This window comes from Alligator mississippiensis, chromosome 10, assembly GCF_030867095.1.
Source record: "Alligator mississippiensis isolate rAllMis1 chromosome 10, rAllMis1, whole genome shotgun sequence".
Lineage (NCBI taxonomy): Eukaryota > Metazoa > Chordata > Crocodylia > Alligatoridae > Alligator > Alligator mississippiensis.
Window position 1 is genome coordinate 45940738 of NC_081833.1, and position 23926 is coordinate 45964663.

Here is a 23926-nt window from a genome sequence, read left to right on the forward strand (position 1 = left end):
AAACATAATGTGCAAAAACACATACAGCTGGATTTTAAAGAGTGCAAACCTATTTTTAATCTGATATTACATGTAAAACGCAGAGAACATTATTCAGATAATATGAGTTTAGTAATGGAAAATTTTGACCTAACACAATGATTTGATATTTTCAGACCATCTGACTGAAACCCTGAAGAGCTAAAAGTAAAAGTCTGAAAGATTAGGAAAACTGAGATTAATTTTGGCCTTTATCTACCTTTGAAAATCTTTTGGGGGGAGAACAATCCCCAAAATACCCACCTGCTGTAATACAATATTTCTTAATCATAAGAACATCATATATTGTATTAGTCATGTTGCAGTAACTAGGAAAGATTTAAAACTAAATGGAGGAAATTATAAATCAAAATGTTGTTGGTATTCAGTCAATTAATTTACTCTTAGATTTCATAGATTTCATAGACATTTGGGCTGGAAGGGACCCCGAAGGATCATGGAGTCCAGCCCCCTGCACCAGGGGCAGGAAGTCAGCAGGGATCATAGGATCCCAGCAAGATAGACATCCAAATGTGTCTTGAAGGCATTCAAAGTAGGTGCTGGAACCACCTCCAGCGGCAGTCTATTCCAAACTTTGAGGGCTCGTACAGTAAAGAAGTTCTTCTTTATGTCCAGCCTGAATTGGTTGCAGAGGAGTTTGTGACTGTTCGATCCTGTCATCCCTTGGGGAGCTCTGGTGAACAGACATTCCCCCAGATCCTGGTGAACACCCCTGATCTGGTGGCCACCAGATCGCTCCTGAGCCTGCGCTTTTCCAGGCTGAAGAGTCCCCTTGCTCTCAGCCTCTCATTATAAGGTCTGTTTTCCTGACCTCTGATCATGCATGTGGCTCTTCTCTGCACTCTCTCAAGCTTCTCCACATCCTTTTTGAATTGTGGAGCCCAAAACTGGATGCAGTACTCCAGCTGCGGCCTCACCAAGGCCGAGTACAATGGGAGGATGAAGTCCCAGGATTTGCTTGAGAAGCATCTATGGATGCAAGCCAGCATTTTGCTTGCTTTACTAGCTGCAGCATGACATTGAAGGCTCATGTTCATCTTGTCATCAATCATGACCCCCAAGTCCCTTTCCTCTGTAATGCTAACCAGCGTAGCACTGCCGAGCCTATAAGCATGCTGCAGATTTTTCTACGCAAGGTGGAGAACCTTGCATTTTTCAGTGTTAAACACCATCAGGTTCTCATCTGCCCATTTCATGAGCCTGTCAAGATCTGCCTGGATCACCCTCCTATCCTCAGGTCTGGACGCTTTACCCCAGAGTTTGGTGTCATCAGCAAACTTGACCAGCCCGCTGCTGACACCAATGTCTACATCATTGATGAAGATGTTAAAAATTATAGGCCCTAGGACAGAGACTTGAGGGACCCCACTGGTCACTGCGCACCATGACGATTGACTTCTGTCAACCAACCACCCTCTGGGTCCTACCTCGGAACCAATTCCCCAACCAGCGGATCATGGTGTGGTTGAGGCCGCAGTTAGCCAGTTTTGCCAAGAGGTGATAATGGGATACCAGATCAAAGGCTTTTTTAAAGTCAAGATATATGATATCAATCTCTTCCCCCTTGTCCAAGTGATAGGTCACCTGGTCATAAAAGAAAATGAGATTGGTCAAGCAAGACCTACCCGCAACAAACCCGTGCTGGGTATCCCTCAAGATATTGCCGTCAGCTAGTCTGTTAAGGATGGCCTTTTTGATAATCTTTTCCAAGACCTTCCCCAGGATAGAGGTCACGCTGATGGGCCTGTAGTTTGCCAAAGCCACTTTCCTCCCTTTCTTGAAGATAGGCACCACATTGGCCTTCCAGTCTTCGGACACTTCACCAGAGCACCAGGAGTTCTCAAAGATCCGTGCCAGGGGCTGAGCTATGATGCTAGCCAGCATCCTTGAGTACTCTTGGGTATAAACCATCAGGGCCAGCTGACTTGAAGGTATCCAGCCTGTCAAGGTGTTCTTTCATGAGGTCAGCTTTGATGGAGGGTAAGGAGTCTCTCTCACCCAGGTATCCCTGACCCACAGTGAAAAACTGACACAAAGTACCCATTTAGCAAGTTTGCTTTTTCTTGGGCTTCGGTTGTCAGTTGTCCCATGGTTTAGCAAGGGTCCAATGTTGCCCTTGCTTTTCATCCAGCTCCCCACATATCTAAAAAAGGACTTTTTATTGTCCTTGATATTTGTAGCTAGCTGGAGTTCCATCACAGTCTTGGCTTTCCTGGTTTGCTCTCTGCAGGTCCGGACCAGAGCAGAGTATTCCTCCTTCGTGGTGGTTCCAGTCCTCCATCCTTTGTAGGTCTTCCTTTTAAGATGCAGGAGGTCCACTAGTTCCCTGGAGAGCCAAGGCGGCTGCTGTGCTCTTTGGTTGCCTTTCCTCTGAGACGGGATAGATTTGTTTGTGCATCCAGGATTGCTTGAGCAACCACTCATCCTGAACTCCCCCCCTCCTCTTTGTGTTGTGGCCCTTTAGGGCCTCACTGATACGCTTTCTGAGCTTGTCAAAGTCAGCTTTCCTTTAGTCAAGGACTTATGTATTACTGACTGACTTGCCAGCTTTATGGCGGATGGTGAAAGTGATCAGCTAATGGTCACTGTCACCCAGCTTCCCTTTGATCATTAGGTCGCTGATTAGGTCACCCCCGGTTGCCAGAACCAGGTTGAGCAGCATTTTACCTCTTGTCAGAGCCATAGACTTCCTGCATTAGAGGTCATCCATGCACGAGAGAAAGCTTTACGACCGCTCAGATTTGGCTAAGCGCTCCTCCCACGAGGTGTCTGGGTAGTTGAAGTTTCTCATGACAACCATGCACCGGGAGCACGTGGCCTCAGCTAATTCCCTGGCAAACTCCTGGTCAAGGTCTTGAACCTGGGTAGTGGGGTCTGTAGTAGACTCTCACCATAGTATCCCCCGTGCCCTGTTCTCCACGGATTTTAACCCAAAGGGTCTCAGGTCTTCCACTGTGGGTGCCAATGTTGAGTTGCAGGGATGCGTAGCTTTCCTTGACATGGAGAGCTACTCCCCTGCCCTTTTTGTCCACTCAATCCCTCCAGTACAGGGTATAGCCGTCTATCCCTGTCATCCAGTCATGGGTGGAGTCCCACCCGGTCTCCGTTATTCCTATGACATCATAGTTATTTGCGTTTAGCAGGAGGACAAGTTCCTCCTATTTATTCCCCAGGCTCCTGGCATTTGTGTAAAGGCAGGCAACTGTCCCCTTGGGGGCCCTAGTCTTGCCTACAGTTCATTCCAGAGCTGGGTCAGAGGTGGGTTCTCTTAAGTGCCTTGGCGTGCTGGCTTTGCAAGGGTTGCTCAGTGGGCCAGCAGTGGCAGAAGTCCCCCCCATCCCCCGGCAAGATTAGTTTAAAGCCCAGTAGAGCAGGTCAGCCAGTCTGGCTGAGAAGAGCCTCCTCCCCAGCAGTGAGAGGCGGAGGCCGTCCCTTCCCAGCAGCTCACTGCCTCTCTCACCAAAGAGCAGACTGTGGTCATGGAAGCCAAAACCTTCCTGATGACACCAGCGCCGCAGTCTTTGGTTTACTACCTGGATCCTCCTCTCCCTTCTCCACCTGTAACCTGAGACTGGGAGGATTGAAGAAAACACCACCTGCACCTCCAGACCCTTTAGCCCCACTCCCAAATCCCTGTAGTGCTTCATGACCCGGCTGGGAACGCTCCGAGCCATGTCATTGGTGCCCACATGGATAAGGAGCATGGGTAGTGGTCAGTGGGCTGGAGATGCTTAGGGATCTTATCCACAATGTCTTGGATACAGGCTCCCAAGAAGCAGCAAACTTCCCGGGCTAAGGGGTTGGGGCGGCAGACTACCCCCTGTCCCCCTCAGGGTGGAGTCTCCCACAACAAACACTTTGCGCTTTGTCTTGGAGAGAGCGTGGTTGGTAGCTACAGTAGAGCCTGTGTTGCCTGCAGGATGCTATTTTTCTGATTGTTTGTCACCATTTATAACTGCTTGTCACCACAATATTTTATATTTTGTACTTTATGGTTATGGTATACTTGAGTAAGAGCCCAATTCAGCAAAGCACCTGGTTGAAGTCAATAGGGACAAGTATATAGTTATAATAAAGCACATGCTAAAGGGTTCTGCTGAGATGGAGCCTTCTTTACATTCTCTCTCAGTGCTAACTGTACCACGCTTCTTGAACTTTATATGAGTAAGTGCTACATACAGTATTTGTCAGATTCATTTTTTTTGTTTGCATTTTGGCTTTTTGAAATGTCAGAATCAGGCTTATACTAATGAAATCTCCAAATTCCAACCAAGCTCTGAACATAGCTACTAATCCTAAGAGATGTTTACTTTCTGCCTCTCTGGCTATATATAGTAACAAAATGTCTGATGACAAACTTCACCCCACGGTTAATCAATCCTATAAATGTTATTGCATTGAAAAGGGTACTCTGGGTTTAAAATGAACTAATTAAATTTCATTATAAATGTATATATCCTCTGATTTAAGTGTGACTTTACTAAGGGCTCTTACCTATGAGGGCTTGAAAGCTTCCTGAGAATTTATAACTATCAGATGCAACACATCTGCTGAATGCTGTATCAAGGTCCTGCAGATGATGGTTGGTTATCCCTTTCTGCGTAGATTTTGGTCAGAGGAACTGGGTAAATTTCTCTTTAGCCTTAAGACTGTTTTGTATGAAATTCTGAGTATATGTGTTTCATTGTACTTGCTACTGAATGTGTCTGTTATGGAGCATGTTTAAGGAATTGTGGCCTGAACTGATGCTATTCTATTCTATTCTGCTGTCAACAGTGGATATGACAACCGGTTGTCTCTCTCTCTCAGACTGGAAGGTATTACTACTTTTAGAGTAAATCTCTGGCACTAAGTAATAACAATAGAAAAAGCCTGAGGCTGAATAAATTCAATTGATTCATTTTTTGGTTCTGGAAATGCCCCACATGCCTGCAGTGGCTCAGGCCAGAAGCTGGGGGGTACTAGAGCACGCCTCCCTTGTCTGCTGAGTCAGACAGCTTGGGCCGAGGCTAGACTGCCCACCCTGTGAGGTGGGGGGGTGGTTTGCTGGGGAGGTGCAAAGCATCCTGAGATGCTGGGGGACTCTGAATTAACTTGAATCTGGAGGGGATCTGGGACAGAAATTCAATAAACCAGTTTTACCTAAATCAGTTAAGTCTGATACTACATCCATCCAGGTTTGTCTTAAACTGGTTTCAGCTATTTTGAAAGCAGTTTATGTACACTGAACTTCTGTTGGGCTACATATTTGAACCGGTTTCCTTATACCAGTTTGCATGTAATTTTTTTCCCTAGCCTGGATGATCTAGGTGGTATCCCCCCCCCCCATTGATTTATTTACCCCTAGCCAAGGTTATAGGATTTACAGCATCGATGTCCTTTATACTACAAGAACAGTGGAAGCCTAGGTATCCTAGATAGCCAAGAAAGATAGATATTTATGACGGTATTCTGAGCTGCAACCTGTCCTCTAGAAAAGAAACTGTCTGTGGTGATTCTGAATCATCTTGGCTAGCTTGATTTATTATATGACACTTAAATTATTAATTACAGCTACTGTAGAACCAAATACAGTAATCCATAGGTTTCTGTCCTCAGCATCTACTAATACTTTTCCCTTGCATTGGTTACTGATAGACTTACAATTGTGGTTAAATTTCTTGCTAATAACATGTAACCTTGAAAGTCACGTGAAATCTAAATACTCACAAGAAGCACAACTGCAACTGCTATGTCAGTGTTTCTATACATGTAGATATTTGAGGCCTCTTACTATAGTATTTGAGGAAGGGAAATAACTCCCCTTACAGTAAGTCAGAAAAATTAAAATTACTTTCCCTAGAAGCTTGTGGTAGTGCCAGAAACAGAATCAAAGATTTGTAGACCTCAGGCTAGTGCCTTTATTCACAAGACAAGCCCTTCAAATGTAACAGTCCTATGGCACATCCTTGAAAAATAAGATCTTATTCATCAGGAGTCTGCTACTGGTAAATTCTTATCCTGTACATAAACATAACAGTGCCATGCTTCAAAGCTTGAGAATGGTTTTCTTTATTTTAGGATTTAACCTTCTTGTCCTAGCTGGTTCCCACACAGCCACTTAGATGTATTGCCCAGTTATTGTAAACTGCTTTTAGCTGCTTCTTAAAAGCACCCTGAGGCACAAGGGTGCCTAGAAATTAATTTATTCTCTGCCTGCCCATCAAGCAGATGTGCACATATTGAGTTAGCATGTCTAGTGCTTGGCTGATTCTTTCCAGTGGATAGTGGAACCATTACTACATCTTAAACCCATTTGTGTTCTTTTCCTTTTACTACAGGGCTGAGGTATCCTTTGAGTTTTTAGTTGCTGTATTCTCCCATATGTGTGCTGTGCAGATGTGTGTAAATCCATAGTTTCTATGCACTATGCTAGTGTTGTTGTTTTACATCATAGCATTCTAGGAGATTGCAAAAGCCACTCTAAGCATTTGAAGACACTGAATGGACAACACAGCTTTTACTCCAGTGTATTTATTTTCCCAACCTATCTTACCTTAGTTTTCTGGATAATGCCTTATCATAATGCTCAAATTCATTGATCATTTTTAATATTGCCTTTCCTAAAGAATTTCATTCAATTTGCAGTAAAATACATATGAGGTAATCTATAACCATGTTAGGCTGAAACAAAACATATTGGGGTGAGACCTTTTTTTTAAACCACAGGTAAGGCCTAAGGATGGAAGGGCAAGCCAAAATCTGTAACATCAGTAATGTACTTAAACAAAATTGTATGCTACTAGTCAAATGAATGCACTGGGGAAGGAGGCTCTTATGGTACTTAGATGCACATAAGAACATAACATACTAGGATCATGGATCATCTTATTACTGATAGCTTTGACTGGTCTTAGTTGTTCTGGGGTGAGAGAAAGCATTTTCCTAAAATTCAGCTTGCACATGTATGTTAAGGCTGTGAATCAAAATCATAATTCATATATAGACTCCTTTTTACCATCCATGAATTGCCCTTGTTTACTGCCAATGGACAAATGGGCATCTCAAAGACTCTGAAGTGGTAACTGAAAAATCCCTTTTCATCTGTGCCATATTTTTTTTTCTTCTGAGACAGTTGGCAGGAAAAAAAAAAATCTATGCCACTACCTGGGAAAGAAGTGACCATATCTATCTCTCTAGCCCTACAGTAAGTAAAAGCACTAAGAATGTCAGTTTCAACTTACACCATCCCATATCATGCTAAAACATTTGAATGAATGGAAATTTCCTGGAAATTTCCTGGAAATGCCCAGTAGACCAGTTTTAACAGTAGTCAGCGTTTCCTTTCTCCACTGGTAATATAGCATATCATAGATTGTTATAGAGATGTAAGGCTGGAAGGGACCTCAAGAGATCATCTACAAATAGCACTCATTAAAAAAAATATTTATTTAAAGGATACATAACATATGGCAAATTACAGTATTCTAGAAATACACAGGGAAAATTAAACATTAATGCACCATAAATAGGACATTGCAATCAGTTGTCCAAAAGTCAGAAGCCACTACTGCTCCTGAACATTTAATTAGCAGGACATGTCTTTTGTTGATATTTGCACTACACATTCCAGACTTTTCAGATTATATTCCTAAACCTCTTCATCTCCTAGCAGGTATTTTCCTATCATTTCCCCCTTGGAATCAGAGTAGTTATGCAAGTAACTCTTTCAAAGGTTTAGGATTCAGAATATAAACCTATTACAGATTTATGATAGTAAAGATACAGAGGCAAAAAAGCTGGTTCTTAAAATCACATATGCAGAATAAGGGTCTGAGGCAAAGCATTCTGAAATCAACTGAACTCTGTCCCTTGACTTCAGTGGGCCTGACCCAAATGCCAAACGAGTGCAGTAAGTAATGACATAGTAATGCAAGTGCCATTCCTAAAAACGTATTTTACAGTGGGGTTCTAACTATGGGAACCATGGCTTGACAATGCAGATAATGTTTATCTGGCAAGATAAAGCTTGCCAGAAGGGTAGTTGTGATCCTCTATTGAGAGAATTTTCACTCAAATATTCATTGAAGTCTAGTGTCCATTAGAAATAAAAGTTTTCTTATTTACCTGGTATTTTTTCACATGGAATTTGACTCGTTATTTAAAAAGGACTGTTTTTTTCACTTTCCCATTCAAATAATTATCTGCTAACTTTAAACCCTAATTAAATTTTCATAGTTACAAATACAGTCTATTATATCTTTAGTAGACTTTGTTGATTCCAATCTGTGAATCACCATATATTATGAAGTTATTTGAACTTTGACAGCAGGTTAAGGAAGGTCCCAGAACAGCAGATAAGCAATAGTAGCTTTGGCACCAATTTGTCTTGGATTTTTATATCTGATATTATTTTGAAACTTCAGTAATGGGCTTTTGTATAAGCAAAAAGAGACTGGCATTTTTACTGAAATGTTCTATTGTTTACAGTTTTTCAGGTACTTCCACTAATGGATTCCTCATCTTTGGAAAAGGTCACTTTTCCTCCTCAGTAGTCAGTAAGCTAGCCTAATAATAACTGCTACCTTTTGAAGGCTTTACCTGGAACACAGCAAGCAACATTTTTAGTCCTGAGATACTGATACCAGGGATCAAGTGGCTACAGTATTTGTTTCACTTTGATCTGGTATTATTATAAAATATACCTAGGTGGGAATCTTTTTAACCACAAAACTGTGTCAGAACACAACATATTAAAAAACCCCCATAAACTGACATTAAGGTAACACCAAAAAACAATTGTAAACAAAATCCAAAATGCTCAGCAGAAAAAAAAAAAAAATCTTAAAAATCGCTTTTTTCAACGTAAGTGCAAAGTTATCAGCATGTTTATACTCAGTCATCTTTTTTGTCCGAGGTGCTCAAGTTGTCACTTTCATAGCCTTCCGGACAGATTTGGTTTCTTGCAATTGGGGCTGTTTCTGACACTGGGGTTTTACTCTTTGCAACTGGTGTATGTTTTGCTTCTGAGGACTGATAGCTATCTTCCTCTGATGCATCTAACTGGCACCTCTGTAGTTCTAGGTATGTAGTAAATAATTTGGCATATTCTGGATGCTTGAGTGCGAAGTCTTTAAATTCATCTGAAAATAGAGACAGACACTGTAAAACATACTGTTTGGCAGGAATAATGCAAAAGACAGTATTTTATCACTGACAATGGCCAACGACAAGATGCTTCAGAAGAATGTGCAACATTGTCCAGAACAGATGATGTTGGAATTGCTACGTATATTACTACAGTCATTAATACTTAATGTAAATAATAAGACCTGCATCTGTAATGAGCACAAACTGAACCTCCAAAAGGGGAATTCACCTGGTGTGAAACTAGTTTCTTACCAGATACTTAGCAGATAGTTTAGGTTTTCCTACTATGGCAGATAGAAAGACCAGAAACTGCACTACTTTAAAAAACAAAAGTTTGATACCTGCTGTATCAAACAGTTTCCCATAAAACCGACAATTAAAGTAGAACAGAAGTGGAAGGGGAAGAGAAAAATAAGTAAATATAGCTGTGATTGCTCAAGGTTAGGACAGAAGAAGTTAGTCCTTTGGCTGCTTTTGGTGGTGATCTTTCTATAAGAAGCTGTGCTGTTATATTGATGCAGATGGTATAGAAACCAATGACAGTGAGAGTGCATGTTCTCTTAATGAGAAATGTATTAATACATCTCTTTGGTCCATGCTTCAACATATATATTCCTGCTTTTAACAATGTAAGAGCGGCCTATAATCCTCAAAAAATCAGAAATCAATACATTTTAGAGTAGCAATCTTAAAGCTCTGTGTTGACAGCAAGTGTATTAGTTTTATGTAAATACTTACTATAGGAGAGTTTTCTAGTTTCATCTGCATCTATTTCTTTGAAGAGTTTAGATACATCAAGGTCAGGCACTCCCAGAGATGACCGGAGAATACAAGCAAACTCATCTTCTGTTATAATGCCATCATCATCCATGTCAAAAAGCTGAAGACAGTGGGGAGAGAGAAGGAGAAAACAGATTTATAGAAACACCATTGTGGTAGTGTCCCTATGTGGAAGTACAGTACTTTCAAATAAAATCAGCCTTTGAGAACCTATAAGATGGTCCTTGCCATTCAAGAATGGCACAGTGACTGTCATGGTGATTTGACAAGACTAGAGTCCTACTACCTGTAAACAGGAAGGCAGGCAGGAAGAGTTAAAAGTTTGGAGGCCTGAAGTTCTGTGAAGGGTAGCAGCATATATCAGAACATTTGGGATCTATTCAAGAATATCTGGAGATGGATGCAATCAGTACGGCCTGCATATAGGGTGGTATGACCAAGCCTGAAACCATACATGCATAGGGGAGTTCATTAATCCGTAAATTGTAAAGGTGCATGGCACCACACAAGATTTATCATGAGGGAAACAGGTAGAAAGATGCAACCAAAACTGGGTCCAATAAACGTAAAGACTAAATATAATTAATCAGCAATTAGTGATATGCTATGAAGTATGCCTGATGTAAGCACTTCTAGTGTGTATGTGTATAAGTAGAATTAAAATATACTTTAGATTTGTGTTTAACCCTGCAGTATCCCTGCTGTTGGCCAGTCTGATCACCTGACTGACAGTATGAATAAAGGCTATATTGAATTTATACTCGTTGAATAGCTGCTGCATACTTATTTGAATAGTGTTGCAGTAGGACCTAACAGGTCCCTGGGTGGTCCTGTTTTCCATCAGTTTTTGTCACAAATAATGAATCCCATTTTTCCTGTAGGATAAGATGAGACAGTTCCATGAAAATACTGGATTTTCAAAAGGATGCATGGTGGACAAATGCCTAGACTGGATTTAAGCCTGCTCTACTGGAGAATGCATTCAGCAACCTTTAATGGAAAATACCACTGAATTAGCTTCTTCAAAAACAGGGCCTAGACTTTTATGTTTCTTGTCAAAAAGAGCTACATTGAAAATGGAAGTTACATTCTATAAACATGTTCCACGTCTCGCACCAAAATATAATCCCAGGAGCACTAGTCTTGTCACTTCTTCCAAGTGAAATGCCTTTATGAGACCTGCTGAACTTGCAACTGTTTCCACTAGGATATTATGTAGTCTGACAGAGGAAAAAACAAAACAAAACAAAAAAATCCCCAAAGCTGTGTGCACACAAATTACAGAGTGATGCATCATTTACAAGGAATTTTACTGACTTTGGGTGGTGTGGATGGTAATGCAAAAGGACTGTTTCATTCTTTCTGGCATGGTGGTGGTGAGGAGCTACACTAAAATCACCCACCTGCGAAATGCATTAGAATCAGAAATGAAAGGAAGAATGGCTTTAATCCTGCAAAAAAGGTTGCCATGAATAACATCATGGCGTCCAGGTGGGACAACTGCAAATGAAATTGTCTTCAATGGAAGCCAACAGAAAACTCACTGCAGTCAAAATAAGGCCTTAGTGAAAAGAACAGAATATTTTCTACTGAGGACAGTAATAATCTCCCAATTATGTACTTTGAAGTAAATGCAACTGTTAATACACTATTGCTAATTGCTCTGGTTTGGAAGCCAAAGACAAAGTGTTTTTTTTAGTTTTGCTTCAGACAATCTTGAGCAACAGAACAACTCTGAGAAGTATAGCTTAGTTACTGGAACATGGCTGAAGGAGCTAATTTGCTGGAATACTCTATTAATACACAGAAGCAATAGGATATAACAGTTTTAACACAGGAAAAAATACTGGCTCTTTTTGAATGAACACAGGTATTTCTTATGAGAATCCTGTTCGGGGTAAAAGTACATCAAGTTCCAGTGTACTGCTAATACGTAAACAGCTGAACTGCAGACATAACGGATGGACATTGAAAACTGTATGTCTATGATCTTAAAAAACAACAGACAAAAATGCCTGATAACTATGTATGGATTTACTAGCCTTGCTCAGCAATACCATTTGGTTTTGAGAACAGCTAGACCAAGGTAGAGCTGATAGACTGAAGCCATACTGGACTATAGACCTCTGTATCACCCAGTCTTCGGGCACACAAATAAGATACTACCAAGTAACCTTGGGGTACCACCTTATGTTAACTTGCTTTTTTGCCCAAGCTTTCATTTGCTACCCTAGAATATTGGCAAAAGCACTTTGAAAAAAAAAATACAGTTGCTGCCGACTCATTCTTGGAGTTAGTTAGCCAGTTTTCAGTGGATTCCTTAGCACCATTGTGGTTTCTGAAGATTTCTCTGAGATTGACAGCTCTTTTCTTTTTCTGCTCTAAATGTCAATTGGTTTGATAGCATTACTCACATTTGCATGACAGATTGAATCTATAAATTCATGTTTGGATTTAGAAGATAACTTATTTACAGTCAGTCTTGATTTGTCAGGTTTCCAGTCCTGTACTAAATTGAACTTACCTTAAATGCCATCTGAATAGTCTCTTCTGTGTTGGCAGGATTACAAATAACAGACAAACCAATCACATATTCTCTGAAATCTATAGTGCCATCTCCATTCTGTAACCAACAAGGCAGATAGAAATAGTTGAAGTTAAAAGGTCCATTGTATAATTCAGCTATACAATATGTAATAAAGCTTAGTTTAGTGTTTTTTCAGAAAAAATAAAAATAGTAATTTTGTACAATATAAAGAAAAAGATCTTCAATAGTGTAGTTTGAGAAACCATTTCTACAGATACATAAATAGGAACCAAAATTCAATTTTTAGGTGCCAGGTCACAAAAGGGTTACCAACTAAGAATAGACAGGTTTATTAGCAGGTTATCAACTGAAATTATTTTTCAGTATCAAAAGGGGACTTCCTCAAAATAAATGCAACAGTCAATATACTTCAGGCATTTGCCATCCTTTGAAGACCAACACAATGTCTTTGAACAGAAAATCAAAACTGTAAGAGCATTGCTTTTTTGAGCCAATTGTTTCCTGGAAGTGTTAACAACATAACAGTTTTCAGCAAGCACAAAATAGTCAAGAAGTTAGTCCCCTTTCATTACCATGGTTTGAAGTAGGTTCTATATTCTATATCATGAGCTAAACTATAGAGATACTGAAATTAAAAGATAAGGTTCTATTTTATATTTGCAATTTTAGTCTACAATTAATCAGAATGATGGTATTATTAATTTAATTATTCATCAGAGGTCCTCTAAATATTCTTACTGCACACAGGACTATAGACTATATCACCAAGTGAAGAACTGCTTACAATTTCACTGTAACTATTATTTCCAGAAATTTATAATGGAATGAGTTTAACTTCAGTATGACTTGGCTATTTTTAAAGCTTATTTAAGAATGAAAGCTGATTTAGGAAAGATCCAAAGGTGGAGAGTATGAATGAAAGAATTGTCAGGTTATGGAAAAGGAAAGTACTGTAAATCTATTTTAAAGTAAATATAGACCGAGTTGTAAAAAATGGAATCAGAAATGGTTCATAAAAAATGGTTCATAAAGGGATTAATGCTTTAATTTTAAGTTGTGAACGACAGTGTTAATAGGTTGTAAATTATTTCCAACCATGTGCAAACAAACAAGAATTAAAATTCTTTGCAATTAGAAACATCTGATTTTAACCATTTGAAGTGTAGGTAAATACAAATATTTTTTTCTTGTGACTCTGTCATACTAACCCCCACGATGCTGTATAATTTCCAGGTGTTTGGGGATTTTGTTGGTGACAGGAGAAACAGGAAATATATTGTTTAGGAAACTAAAAGGAGCTGAAAATACAAGATGTCTGTGGTTGCTGACCAGGGAATGGCCAAGAGGAAAAGGTGTATTTGGATAGTAACAGTCAGCATCATTGGTCACAAGTACAAATTAGTAACCCCCTTTTTTACATCTGAGATTTAATTTTGCATGTCATGGTAGAAAGCAGAAACTCTTTACCTTACCTATTCCTAGAGGGGACTTGTGAACCAAACCTCAAATGCCTAAATAGCAAATTATGACATTTAACAGATGCAAAATATATCAAATTTCATCTGTCCTGCTTTTAAACCAAACGTTTTCATTCCACTGATGCTGCCATTTTCAACATATAGTATTCTATATTCAACAAGTATTTCCATATTTGGGTTACAGGCATGAGTGAAAATACATCCATGGTTAATCTTGGACATGAGGAAAAGTGAATCTTTTACCAACATACATGATCTCCTTAGAATTCCATTACGGGGTAAAACCATTTCATTGGCAGAGATGAATGTGGCACTGGATAGCAAGTTTAAGGTGCCACTGTATCTGTATTGTGTATTATATGAAGGCACTATAGCCAAAGGGAAAAATGTCCTTGTTACAATTATTTCTAGCTCTAAAAAAATGTTTCATGCTTGTCAAAGGAAAATCATTATTAGTCACATATGTTGCAACGGAGAGAAGCTCCTGCCAGATTCATCAAGAGAAGACTTGCCATTACCTGCCTTACTTTCATAAGATGATCATGCAAGAGGTTGTTTGTTGTATTTTCTTTCCTGCCCCTTCCCACACCTGAGATCTGATTGGCCTGAAGGAGATAAATTCTGAAGCAAAAAGCAATGTGGCAATAAAAGGTGTACTCTCTCATACTCCATCTTCTAACTTCTAGCCATCATGCTTCCCAAGGTAACAGCAGGATACTCAGATTTATGACTTGTGGAAAAATAGCACATGCTATTTGTATGTAGTTAGCCTATTCTAACAATCTGGACAAATTAAAATATTTTAAGTCACTGTGTTTCAGCCTGCAATATACACTATACAAGGGGAAAAAACTGAATTGGTGATTTAAACAATTTTGGGTCCCACATAGCAAAGTCATGTGATCTAGTGATGTGACCTCAGTGATTTGCAGAGCTACTTAGTAAACCAAAACTTACTCCAGTTCATCATCATAAGTCCTACTGCTATACTGTTGTTTTTAAATTAGCTGCTTATAGTCTTTCCTCAGAAGGGGTGGAAATGTGAATTTTTTGTAATCAGAGATAGAAAATGGGCCATGTACATTAGCCAGCCTGTTCAACTCATTTTTCCCCATTTCATTCATCTAACACATACACAGATTTTTTTTTCTGTAGGGTGGCAAAACCTAATAGAGAAATCTTGCATGTTTCAAGGCAGTGCAAGATATAACAAGAGCTGGCAAATGTTAAATAGGCAATGCCTGCGTAAAAAAGCGCTGCTTTACAACAGCTAAAGACACTCTGAACTGAAGAAACACACCAACAGTTCATGCTGCTTCTTGTCTTCTAACTCAAGGGCAAGAATCTTTCCCCTAACAGGAATGGAAATAACCTAGTTGGAGAGAGTGTGGGTCATATTAATTCTGGTAAAATTCAGTTTCAATGGAGATAAAAAAATCAGGCTGACTGGCTCACTGTACTACACATTTGCTATATATTTATGATATACATATTCATTACAAGGCTTCAGGAAAAAAAAAACACTACCATGAGGCTCCTAGGAATCATGTTTCATGCCAGCAGGAAATAATGAAGCAGCAATTTATTGCTAATAATCAATGGATTTTCATTATCATAACAACACAAATTACTCTTCCTTCTTACAAATAACTTCTTACAAATTAGAAAGTTAGTTCACCTGTATTTGGTAGCAATATCGGCAGTCTGGAAATATTTTCTGTTTCCAGCAAAATATGCAATTATAAACATATAAAAATTATGACACATAAATAAAAGACTTATGTACTTTCTGATAGCAATAAAACTTAGTCTGGCATACAGACAAGTGCTGTGAAAACAAGGAAAAAGGCTATGGTTAGTCAACAGAGGCAAAAGTTTAAGTCTGCAGAATGTAGATCAAGTGGCGGGGCCCATTTCAGCGTTCTCTCTTAGGAGTACATGGTCATCTGCAGCCACTCTTCAAGGCTCATTTTGATCTGTCCATTTCCATCTCGATCCAGGGACTTAAAGGCACGGAACATGGCATCTAGCCGCACCAGGCAGCTGATAAAATTATTGAAATCCATACTCCCATTCTCATCGGAGTATCTACGGACGATCAACTGGTAAAGCTGTTCATTCAGCTGAAATCCTGCAGCCTTCAAGGCATCTGGCATCTGAACTCTCCCAACAGTCCCTGACTGGTCAGTGTCAAACTGCTTGTAAACACACTGCCACTTCTTGATGTTGTTCCACAGATACTTGAATTCCTCAAAGTCCAGTTTGCCTGTTGCGTCACTGTCCATGACTGCCACCATGCTCCGGCAAGTGTCCAGGCTGAAGCCCTCTGTTTTTAGGTCTTGATGTCTAGCAACAACCTTGTTCAGTATGTTCATTAGCTCTGTGGCACAGACCTCCATGTCATCTCCAGCTAGCTGGGCAAAGAGTCGACGAAACTGACTGACCTCTTCACTCTCACCAGCTTCCACATTTATAAAATGGCTGCGAGGAGGTGGAGGTGGCTCTGGAGTATACTGAGCCGCTGCTTCACTGATGAGGTTCACGAGTCCTCCAACAAGCCCTCCAAGATTCCCTGCTCCTTGTCCACCGCCTCCTAGAAGACCCCCAAGGCCACGTACAAGGTCCCCTCCACCACCACCTCCTCCACCTAGTAAAGCTTTAGCAAGGAACATGTCAGTGGTTCAAAGTTGTTGGTAGATTATCCAAGTGAGAGCAGAAAATCCTGCTCCCTCTGACAGCTGTAAACGAGTCTGTACTGGGTGTAGGCAGACTAGAGTTTGTGTGTCTAAGACTAGAACTTGCCATGCCCATGCATGTCTCTTAGAGGTTTTAAATTGCCTGAATTCCCTCAGGTGTGAGCAGCTGCCCCCAGTTTCTAACAAGCCACAAAATGTTTATCTCCCCAGAACCAGTTTTCTTCTTTTATTTTGCAAAATCAGATGCATTTTCTTTGGTGTAAAATTGTTTTAGAGAGACTGAAAACCATACTGCAGATATTCCAACGTTTCCTGGGAGATCTTTTTTAAGTACAGCATTTGCAGTATAAGTACTACAACACTGGAACAACCCACAGTCAAGGTTAGCCTAAATTCTAACTCTGAAGGTGTGCAGTTTAGGTTACTGGCACTGTATCTGTATCTACACTGCCCCTGCCTGGTATGCCTTTGACCTTGTCATTGAGTTAAGTCCGGCTCTGAGAATATGAGACACTAAAGTTCTCCATCCAGGTAAAGGCTGTATGGCCATCAGCAATACAAGATTCCCCAATGAGATCTGCCAATGGACCTTGGCCGTCATCTAGGATAGCCACAACCAAAACATTACTGGAAAGTTTTATATGTGACTAAACATACCCATAGCCTCTCTGCTCAGACTGAGTCCACTGTGATGCCCATTTCCCCTGCCAACATTTTAAATGGAATGTTAGAAACATATTCCCATATCCTCCAACGCAATAAATACTTACCCTATCAAAAAGTAAGAACAGCTCTCTGAGAACATCTGAAACAGGCAGCTTCAAGTAGTCTGCAAACTCCTCAATTCCAATTCTCCCCCCTTTGGAGGCACCTGCAATAGCAGCATATGTATCCAACTGGTCCCTGATATGATCCCATTTTAGACTATAAAAAAAAAGGGGGCACATCATTAATTCACCTGCAACAAATAGGTAGAATTTTATCAGCAAGAGAGTGATGTGCAGTTTTCTAAATAGAACACTGCATAGAGCAGGAGTAGACTACCCCTGAACACGTGCCACGGCACGCAAAAACATTTTGGTGCTTGCACCTCAGGAAGGAGCAAGGGCTGTGCTGCCACAACAATTTTGCATGTCATGGTAGAAAGCAGAAACTCTTTACCTAAACTGTTCCTAGAGGGGACTTGTGAACCAAACCTCAAATGCCTAAATAGCAAATTATGACATTTAACAGATGCAAAATAAATCAAATTTATGTTCTGCTTTTAAACCAAACTTTTTCATTCCACTGATGCTGCCATTTTCAACACATAGTATTCTATATTCAATGGCTCCCTCATGGCTCCCCTGCCATTCACCCCTGGCATACCAACATCTTACAAGTCAAGGTCTCAGGTATTTTTGGCACTCTGCCCAAAAATGTTGCAAACCTCTGGGTTAGAGTATGAAAGCCATTAAAAATACTGTGCTTCCAATCTGATGATTCAAACTGAAATGGAATTAACCTTCCACCCTACAAATGTCATCCCTTTTCAGGGCAAATATCTTTTTATTGGACCAATCGCATGATTGGGATAGATGTAGACAAGCTTGTGAACACAATGGAATGGATTTTATTTGAGATCTTTTGTATTTAAGACCTTTTCTAAGTCTCTCTCATCCATGCAGTTGGTCCAATAAGAGATCACTCACAGAAATCCTTGCCTCTTGTGTTGGCTATAAAGGACCAACTCACAGGATCATAATAAATTCTAGTTTATTGGATGGGATGTGAAGTTACTAATAAAATCATAAATGCAAACTTTGAGTTATGGGTGGTACTGGTCACCCTAGCCCATACACACACACACACACACACACACACACACACATACACTCACTCATTCAAACCCATGTAGTGATAGTGAGCACTGGTGTCAGTATATCTACCTATCCAAGGCCCTGAAGTCTGCTGTTGATGGTCAGCTTCCTTCAAGGTGATGTCTTCTCCAGAAGGGGGTTGCCTGCTTGTCCTGTCTCAGCAAGTCAGGTGCTGGATGAGAGGGCACCACTGAGGGTCATGCTTCCCTGCCTTTTATACCTTTCTGGCAGACTTGTATGTTCCCCCAGCATCATCTTGGCTGCCCAATCCAGAGGTCACTGTCCCATGTGGGTCTTGAGTAGTACCTGACAGCTGTTAGTTACAGGGGTCTCTGCCTGCTGGTACCTGAAGTTTTGGGAGTGCACCCTTGACTTATTGACTTAATGGCTGTATTGTCATGGGTTACAGGAATAGTCCATATGGTGAGTGCTCACTTCCAGGAATCAGTTCTTTAGCTTGATTAGCTTAAAATGGAGTTCCTTTGGCTAGGCTGATGATCATCATTCACTTGCATTCACTCAACAGATTTTATCATTTTACAATTACAATTTCAGTTTTAGCAATGGTCCAGGGTGTAACTTCATTCTACAGGGAGTACATCCCTTAAGAGTTTAAAAGTATAAAATATAAAATGCAAAATGCCATGGTAAAGATGAGACAGATGAAATATGAAAATGCACTGTGAGAAATACATAAAAATGCAATGTGAGGTTGTGAGGATCAAAGGCTACTGGGGACAGTAAGTGAGTTAGGTTAGCAAAGGATATATTTACAGTCTTTGCAGTGAATATTTTAGTTCTTTTGTTTTCTTTAGTGACACTGATCTTAATTGATATGTGGATGTAGTTTCTAGGTTTCTCCAACAGAAAGCCACTTCAGCTTTCTGGCTTGCTCCAAGCCTTGCCACACCCAGGCCAGAAGGGAAATGTACAAAGGGGGCTTTCTGCTACACTTGCATATTTCTTCAACCATCATGGCATTTGAACACAATCTTTTTTCAGGGTAATTATTATCTCAATACAGTATCTAGCACGAGCACTAAGGCAGCATTTTGAATCCAATTATCCTTCACTGCTTCATGTCAAAGCATTAACATATTAACTTTCCAAATGGAAGAGAGACACTCTGTAACTAACATTCAGGTAAAGTTTTGATATTAACACAATCTAGAAACTATCTTGTTTAGTTGGCAGAAGTTAAAGCATTCCACCCCAAAAGTAGGCCAGTAGCTAGGACATTAGTCTGGGGTTAGAGGAAGCTGGGTTCAATCCTCTGCTCTTTGACAGACTTTCAATATGACACACAGCAATTTCTCACTTGTATAGCAGGGTGCTGGGAGGGTACGTTAAGGACCCTGAGGCACTCTGGGTATTTCTACACTGTGTCAATAGCTCTCAGAGACAGATGCCCCCATACACATCCCAAACTCAGAAATGTGATGGTGAAGATACTTTGGGTCTATCTTCATCATCCACTCTTGAAACCTCTTTGTCCAGTGTGCTTGAGAGTGCTTGCAGGGGATGTATCTGGCATATTTCTGAGTTTGGCTCACACAAGTGGCACCAGGTGGGCAGGGCAGGCTTGGAGTCTCCATCCTCAAGAGCACTGGGATGCAGCATAGACATATCTTGACATGCTAGTGTAACAGGGCTAGTAGCTGGAGAACCTGACACCACTATGTTGTACAGCTCTGCAATAATTAGTGAACTACAAGAAGAAAAACCTTTCTTACTTCAACTTCTTGCTAATTTTGGTAAATTCTACCAGCCCAGCATCCATAGGTAAGGTCAGCTGTCCTGCTGAAATCATTAGTCTGCAGTCTTCAAAAGTGTGGTCTGTAGTTGGCACATTCAGGGCACTGAAGTATAGCAGAACATACAAAAATATTAACAAAGCGAATTTTAAATGGATTTTTTTCTCTTCTCATCATGCCCTCAAATGCTGGATTAAACAATGCATAAATGCCAAGATTTTCATTATGGAAAGCTGGTTACTGGAACATTCTGTTCACATGTATAATCAGATTCAATCCAGAAATAGTACAAAAGTGTCAAAAGAGATGTTTGGGATTCTGCTCTCAATCATTTTCACCCAATAGCCACAGCAGAGAAATGCATCTGTCAATTCTGTATGAAGGAGTCAACAATTTACTGCAGCTTGATTACCGATTACAATTCGATTACCATATGCTTAACCAAATAGGAACTCCTGGTTACAGAACCCTTTATACCCCTTATACCTAACTGTAAGATTCAAATAATTGTCCTACAGTTCTGAAATGACCTAGGACTCCTTGAATTATTTTAAATCCCTAAACTATTTAACATATTTTTGAATCGGTGCCCAATATTTATATGCAAACTTTTTTTGTTGTGCTGGGGTGTTATTTTAGAGACATACGTAGCCATGTTGTTACGGACTCTGTTGGCAAAAAGAACAGGATCCTTCTTCTCTTCCTCAGTAGGAATGTGGACAGACAGAAACTGAAAGATACAATTTATTCTGTAAATCCATATAGTTACTAACTTCTTACTGACAGAATCCTATGAATCACAGGTGCTGACTTATTTTTGCAGGGGGAGGAGGAGAGGGGAAGGGCAGCTAAGATGATGGACATGTGGAACATTTTATGCATTTTAGGTGACATCCCTCTTCCCGAGGGGCCCAGGGCCCTTGTGCCCCCACATACTTGGCACCTCTGCCATGAATAAACTTTATGTAAACAAAAAGTTAAAATTGTCATTCCTGCAATTAAAGCAACAGCCACTAGAGGTCTCCACAACCCTAAAAACAGTGTTTTTTTTCTTTTCCCAAGAAGCCATTACATAGACCAGTGCTTCTCAATCTTTTAACTAGGAAGTACCCCCTAATTTTCAAAAGTACCCCAACACTCAATTTTCCAGGGGATTTTATATTTACAGACTAATGTGTGCCATATGTTGGAAAAAGGGCTGTGTATATAAGGCCGTGCGTGATATGACAGATGTCTGATCTGGTGTAGGTAGGGTTGCCACCTTTTACACCGGGGTGCACAACTCAGATATGTACCTGGGCTAGAGGTGATGTTGGCCAAAGCTAGGAGGGATGAACCAAATTATTACTGGGGAATTTAAAGCACTGTGCAATATGTGGAGCACCATTTTTTTTTTGCCATAGTTTCGAGGAAAAGAGGGCGAGAGAGAAAGTGTTGGGGTACCTGCGTACCCCCTGCCCGTGTGTTGCATAACCCCAGGGGTACATGTACCACAGGTTGAGAAACTATGACAGACTATTAGATTTCTTCCACAGTTAAAACAAAGCTTGGTAAGATTTGTTGTAGCTGTTTCAATAAAAAAGCAGAACACAAAAGGAAAATGGGCTAAATATACACTTCATTAAAAAGTTGGACTCTAATAACATTTTGATTTCACAGACCCAATGATATATTTCTGAAATATTAGTGCCCTTACTACATAAACTCCTGGTATTAGACACAACCTAAATAAAACCCCTATTAAGTTACTGGAAACACACCAATGCTGTAGTTAGTTTGTAAAAAATGTTTGTCACAGTAGGTTATTACTCACTTGGTGAAAAACATTATTCAGAATTAGAGGCATGGCAAACAACTGCTAATGAATGTAAAAAAAAGAAGAAAATAACTCTATAAATGGGATGAAGTATAACACGTTCAAATTCCAAAGATGGTAAACAGAATAAATACATGAATGGTAACAGGTTCTGGATAAGCAAATGACTTTTTAAAAGTAAAAGTAAAACAGAGGATGATATGAATAAGATGCTTGTATAGAAAGTTCACATACGTTGTTAACTCTCCTGAATCATAACATTTACATAATTATTTGTATTTTTGAGATGTTAATATTGTAACTAAAGAAGAGTTTTGCTGTGAAATGATCTATTTTGGCATAAAGTTCTGTCTCCTTAGTCATATCTCATACAAGTTAGTTGTCCCCTTTCTGATGCCTGTGCATTGTAGTACCCTCTTACTTCCTGTGGTCACACTTTGGTTAAGTGGTTATCAAACTATGCTGATGACACCTAAAGTTTTCTATCAAATGGAAGAAAAGTAACAGAATACTATACTTTGGCACCAAAGGCCCTAGATTTCAATTCCTGCTATGAACATATGTTCACTTTATTCTGAAGTCCCCCCTATGCCCATTATTAACTTTCTTCCATCTGTTACTGATGGCGTTAATTATTGCCTGTCTTGGACCAGTGCAGTAGAACATAAGTACCGTTTACAGTCAGCAGTTGACAATATGAGTCATCACTGGGAGTAAGAACTGGACTGGGATGAAGTAAAAACACTACTAGAACAAACCAAGAATATTCATTCCTGACACTGTTGGTCTACGTAAGCCAGCCCTGGGGTCTTCCATGTTATTGTAGTATAACTTGAGTTCCATGTCTTGTTAAGATCAAGCTTATTTTTCATCAGCTATAACTACCTCTCTGCTTCTTCTGATTTGCCAGTGACCAAAGCTGATGACTGTTTCTGAAACCCACTTCATCTGACTTGCCATGTGGTTGGCCATATGCTAGGGAGGAGAACTTGATTTCATGTTGTCTTAGGACCTGGAGGTAGCAAAACTGTTTTTCAGTTGATGATTAATACATACTCCCTCCATGTCCAAAATTCCTAAGCCTGACAGAGGGAACTTTCAGCCCTACAAAATTAAGTTCTTTAAATTCCCCTCAGATGATGAAAATGACTTCTTGACCCATTTTTGGCATGTTCCTTCCTACACTACTTGCCATGTGCTACTTTTGTAAACCAGCCACCAGTCACATTCACCTTAACTGTTTCATGTCCAATATACAAAAAACTTCATGGATGTATACTGAATCATTTTCAGTGGTGCATCACTATTCAAGAACCTTGTGAATGGAGCTTGTTTGTTCATGCTGCATGAACTACTAGTTTGTCTGGTCTATTTTAGTTCACACTCTCTCGTCTGTCTAAAATTCAGTTTAATTTTATTTTACTGTTTGGTACTTGAGGATTTGTTTGTTTTACTACACTTGGGAGATTTAAATGCTTGCAACCCAAGCTACACTTGCTTGTTGTAACTGTTCCCCACTTTCAGTAATTTTATATAGATATACTTGTGTCACGCATTACTCTTGTAACAAACCCAAGTAAGAAGAGAGTAAATATGCATGTGACAGCCAGAACCAAAGAAATTAATAAGCAATAAATGTGTGCTTCTTAGAGGCATTTGGAATTTTTGTCTAATATAAAGCTTGTATTTTTATAGCCCACAATGTAACTTGTAACTGTTTGTGGAACTGACTAGGCCTCAAAGACAAAGCTATAGCTGTAAAATTAGCTGACTTAATGGTTTTTTCTTGCTCAGAATTCAGCCTTGATAATGATAAAAAACTGGATT

General features: G+C 39.9%; 2 protein-coding genes across 2 annotated transcripts in view; both read right to left on the reverse strand.

Moving 5' to 3' along the window:
• Positions 1-7448: 7448 nt before the first annotated feature.
• LPCAT2 (lysophosphatidylcholine acyltransferase 2) overlaps positions 7449-23926 on the reverse strand; it is a 56276-nt gene continuing 39798 nt past the window's right edge. Inside the window, exons 9-14 of the mRNA XM_006273016.4 lie at positions 20931-21013; positions 20263-20388; positions 17441-17594; positions 12473-12571; positions 9907-10048; positions 7449-9161 (exon numbers count right to left, since the gene is read on the reverse strand). Of these exons, the coding sequence (XP_006273078.2) occupies positions 8914-9161; positions 9907-10048; positions 12473-12571; positions 17441-17594; positions 20263-20388; positions 20931-21013 (852 nt within the window). The 3' untranslated portion in view covers positions 7449-8913. The remainder of the gene's footprint in view (positions 9162-9906; positions 10049-12472; positions 12572-17440; positions 17595-20262; positions 20389-20930; positions 21014-23926) is intronic.
• On the reverse strand, positions 15542-17434 carry CAPNS2 (calpain small subunit 2). Its single transcript, XM_006273015.3, has one exon. It carries the CDS (start codon positions 16644-16646, stop codon positions 15903-15905), a length of 744 nt encoding a protein of 247 aa, XP_006273077.1. The 5' UTR covers positions 16647-17434; the 3' UTR covers positions 15542-15902.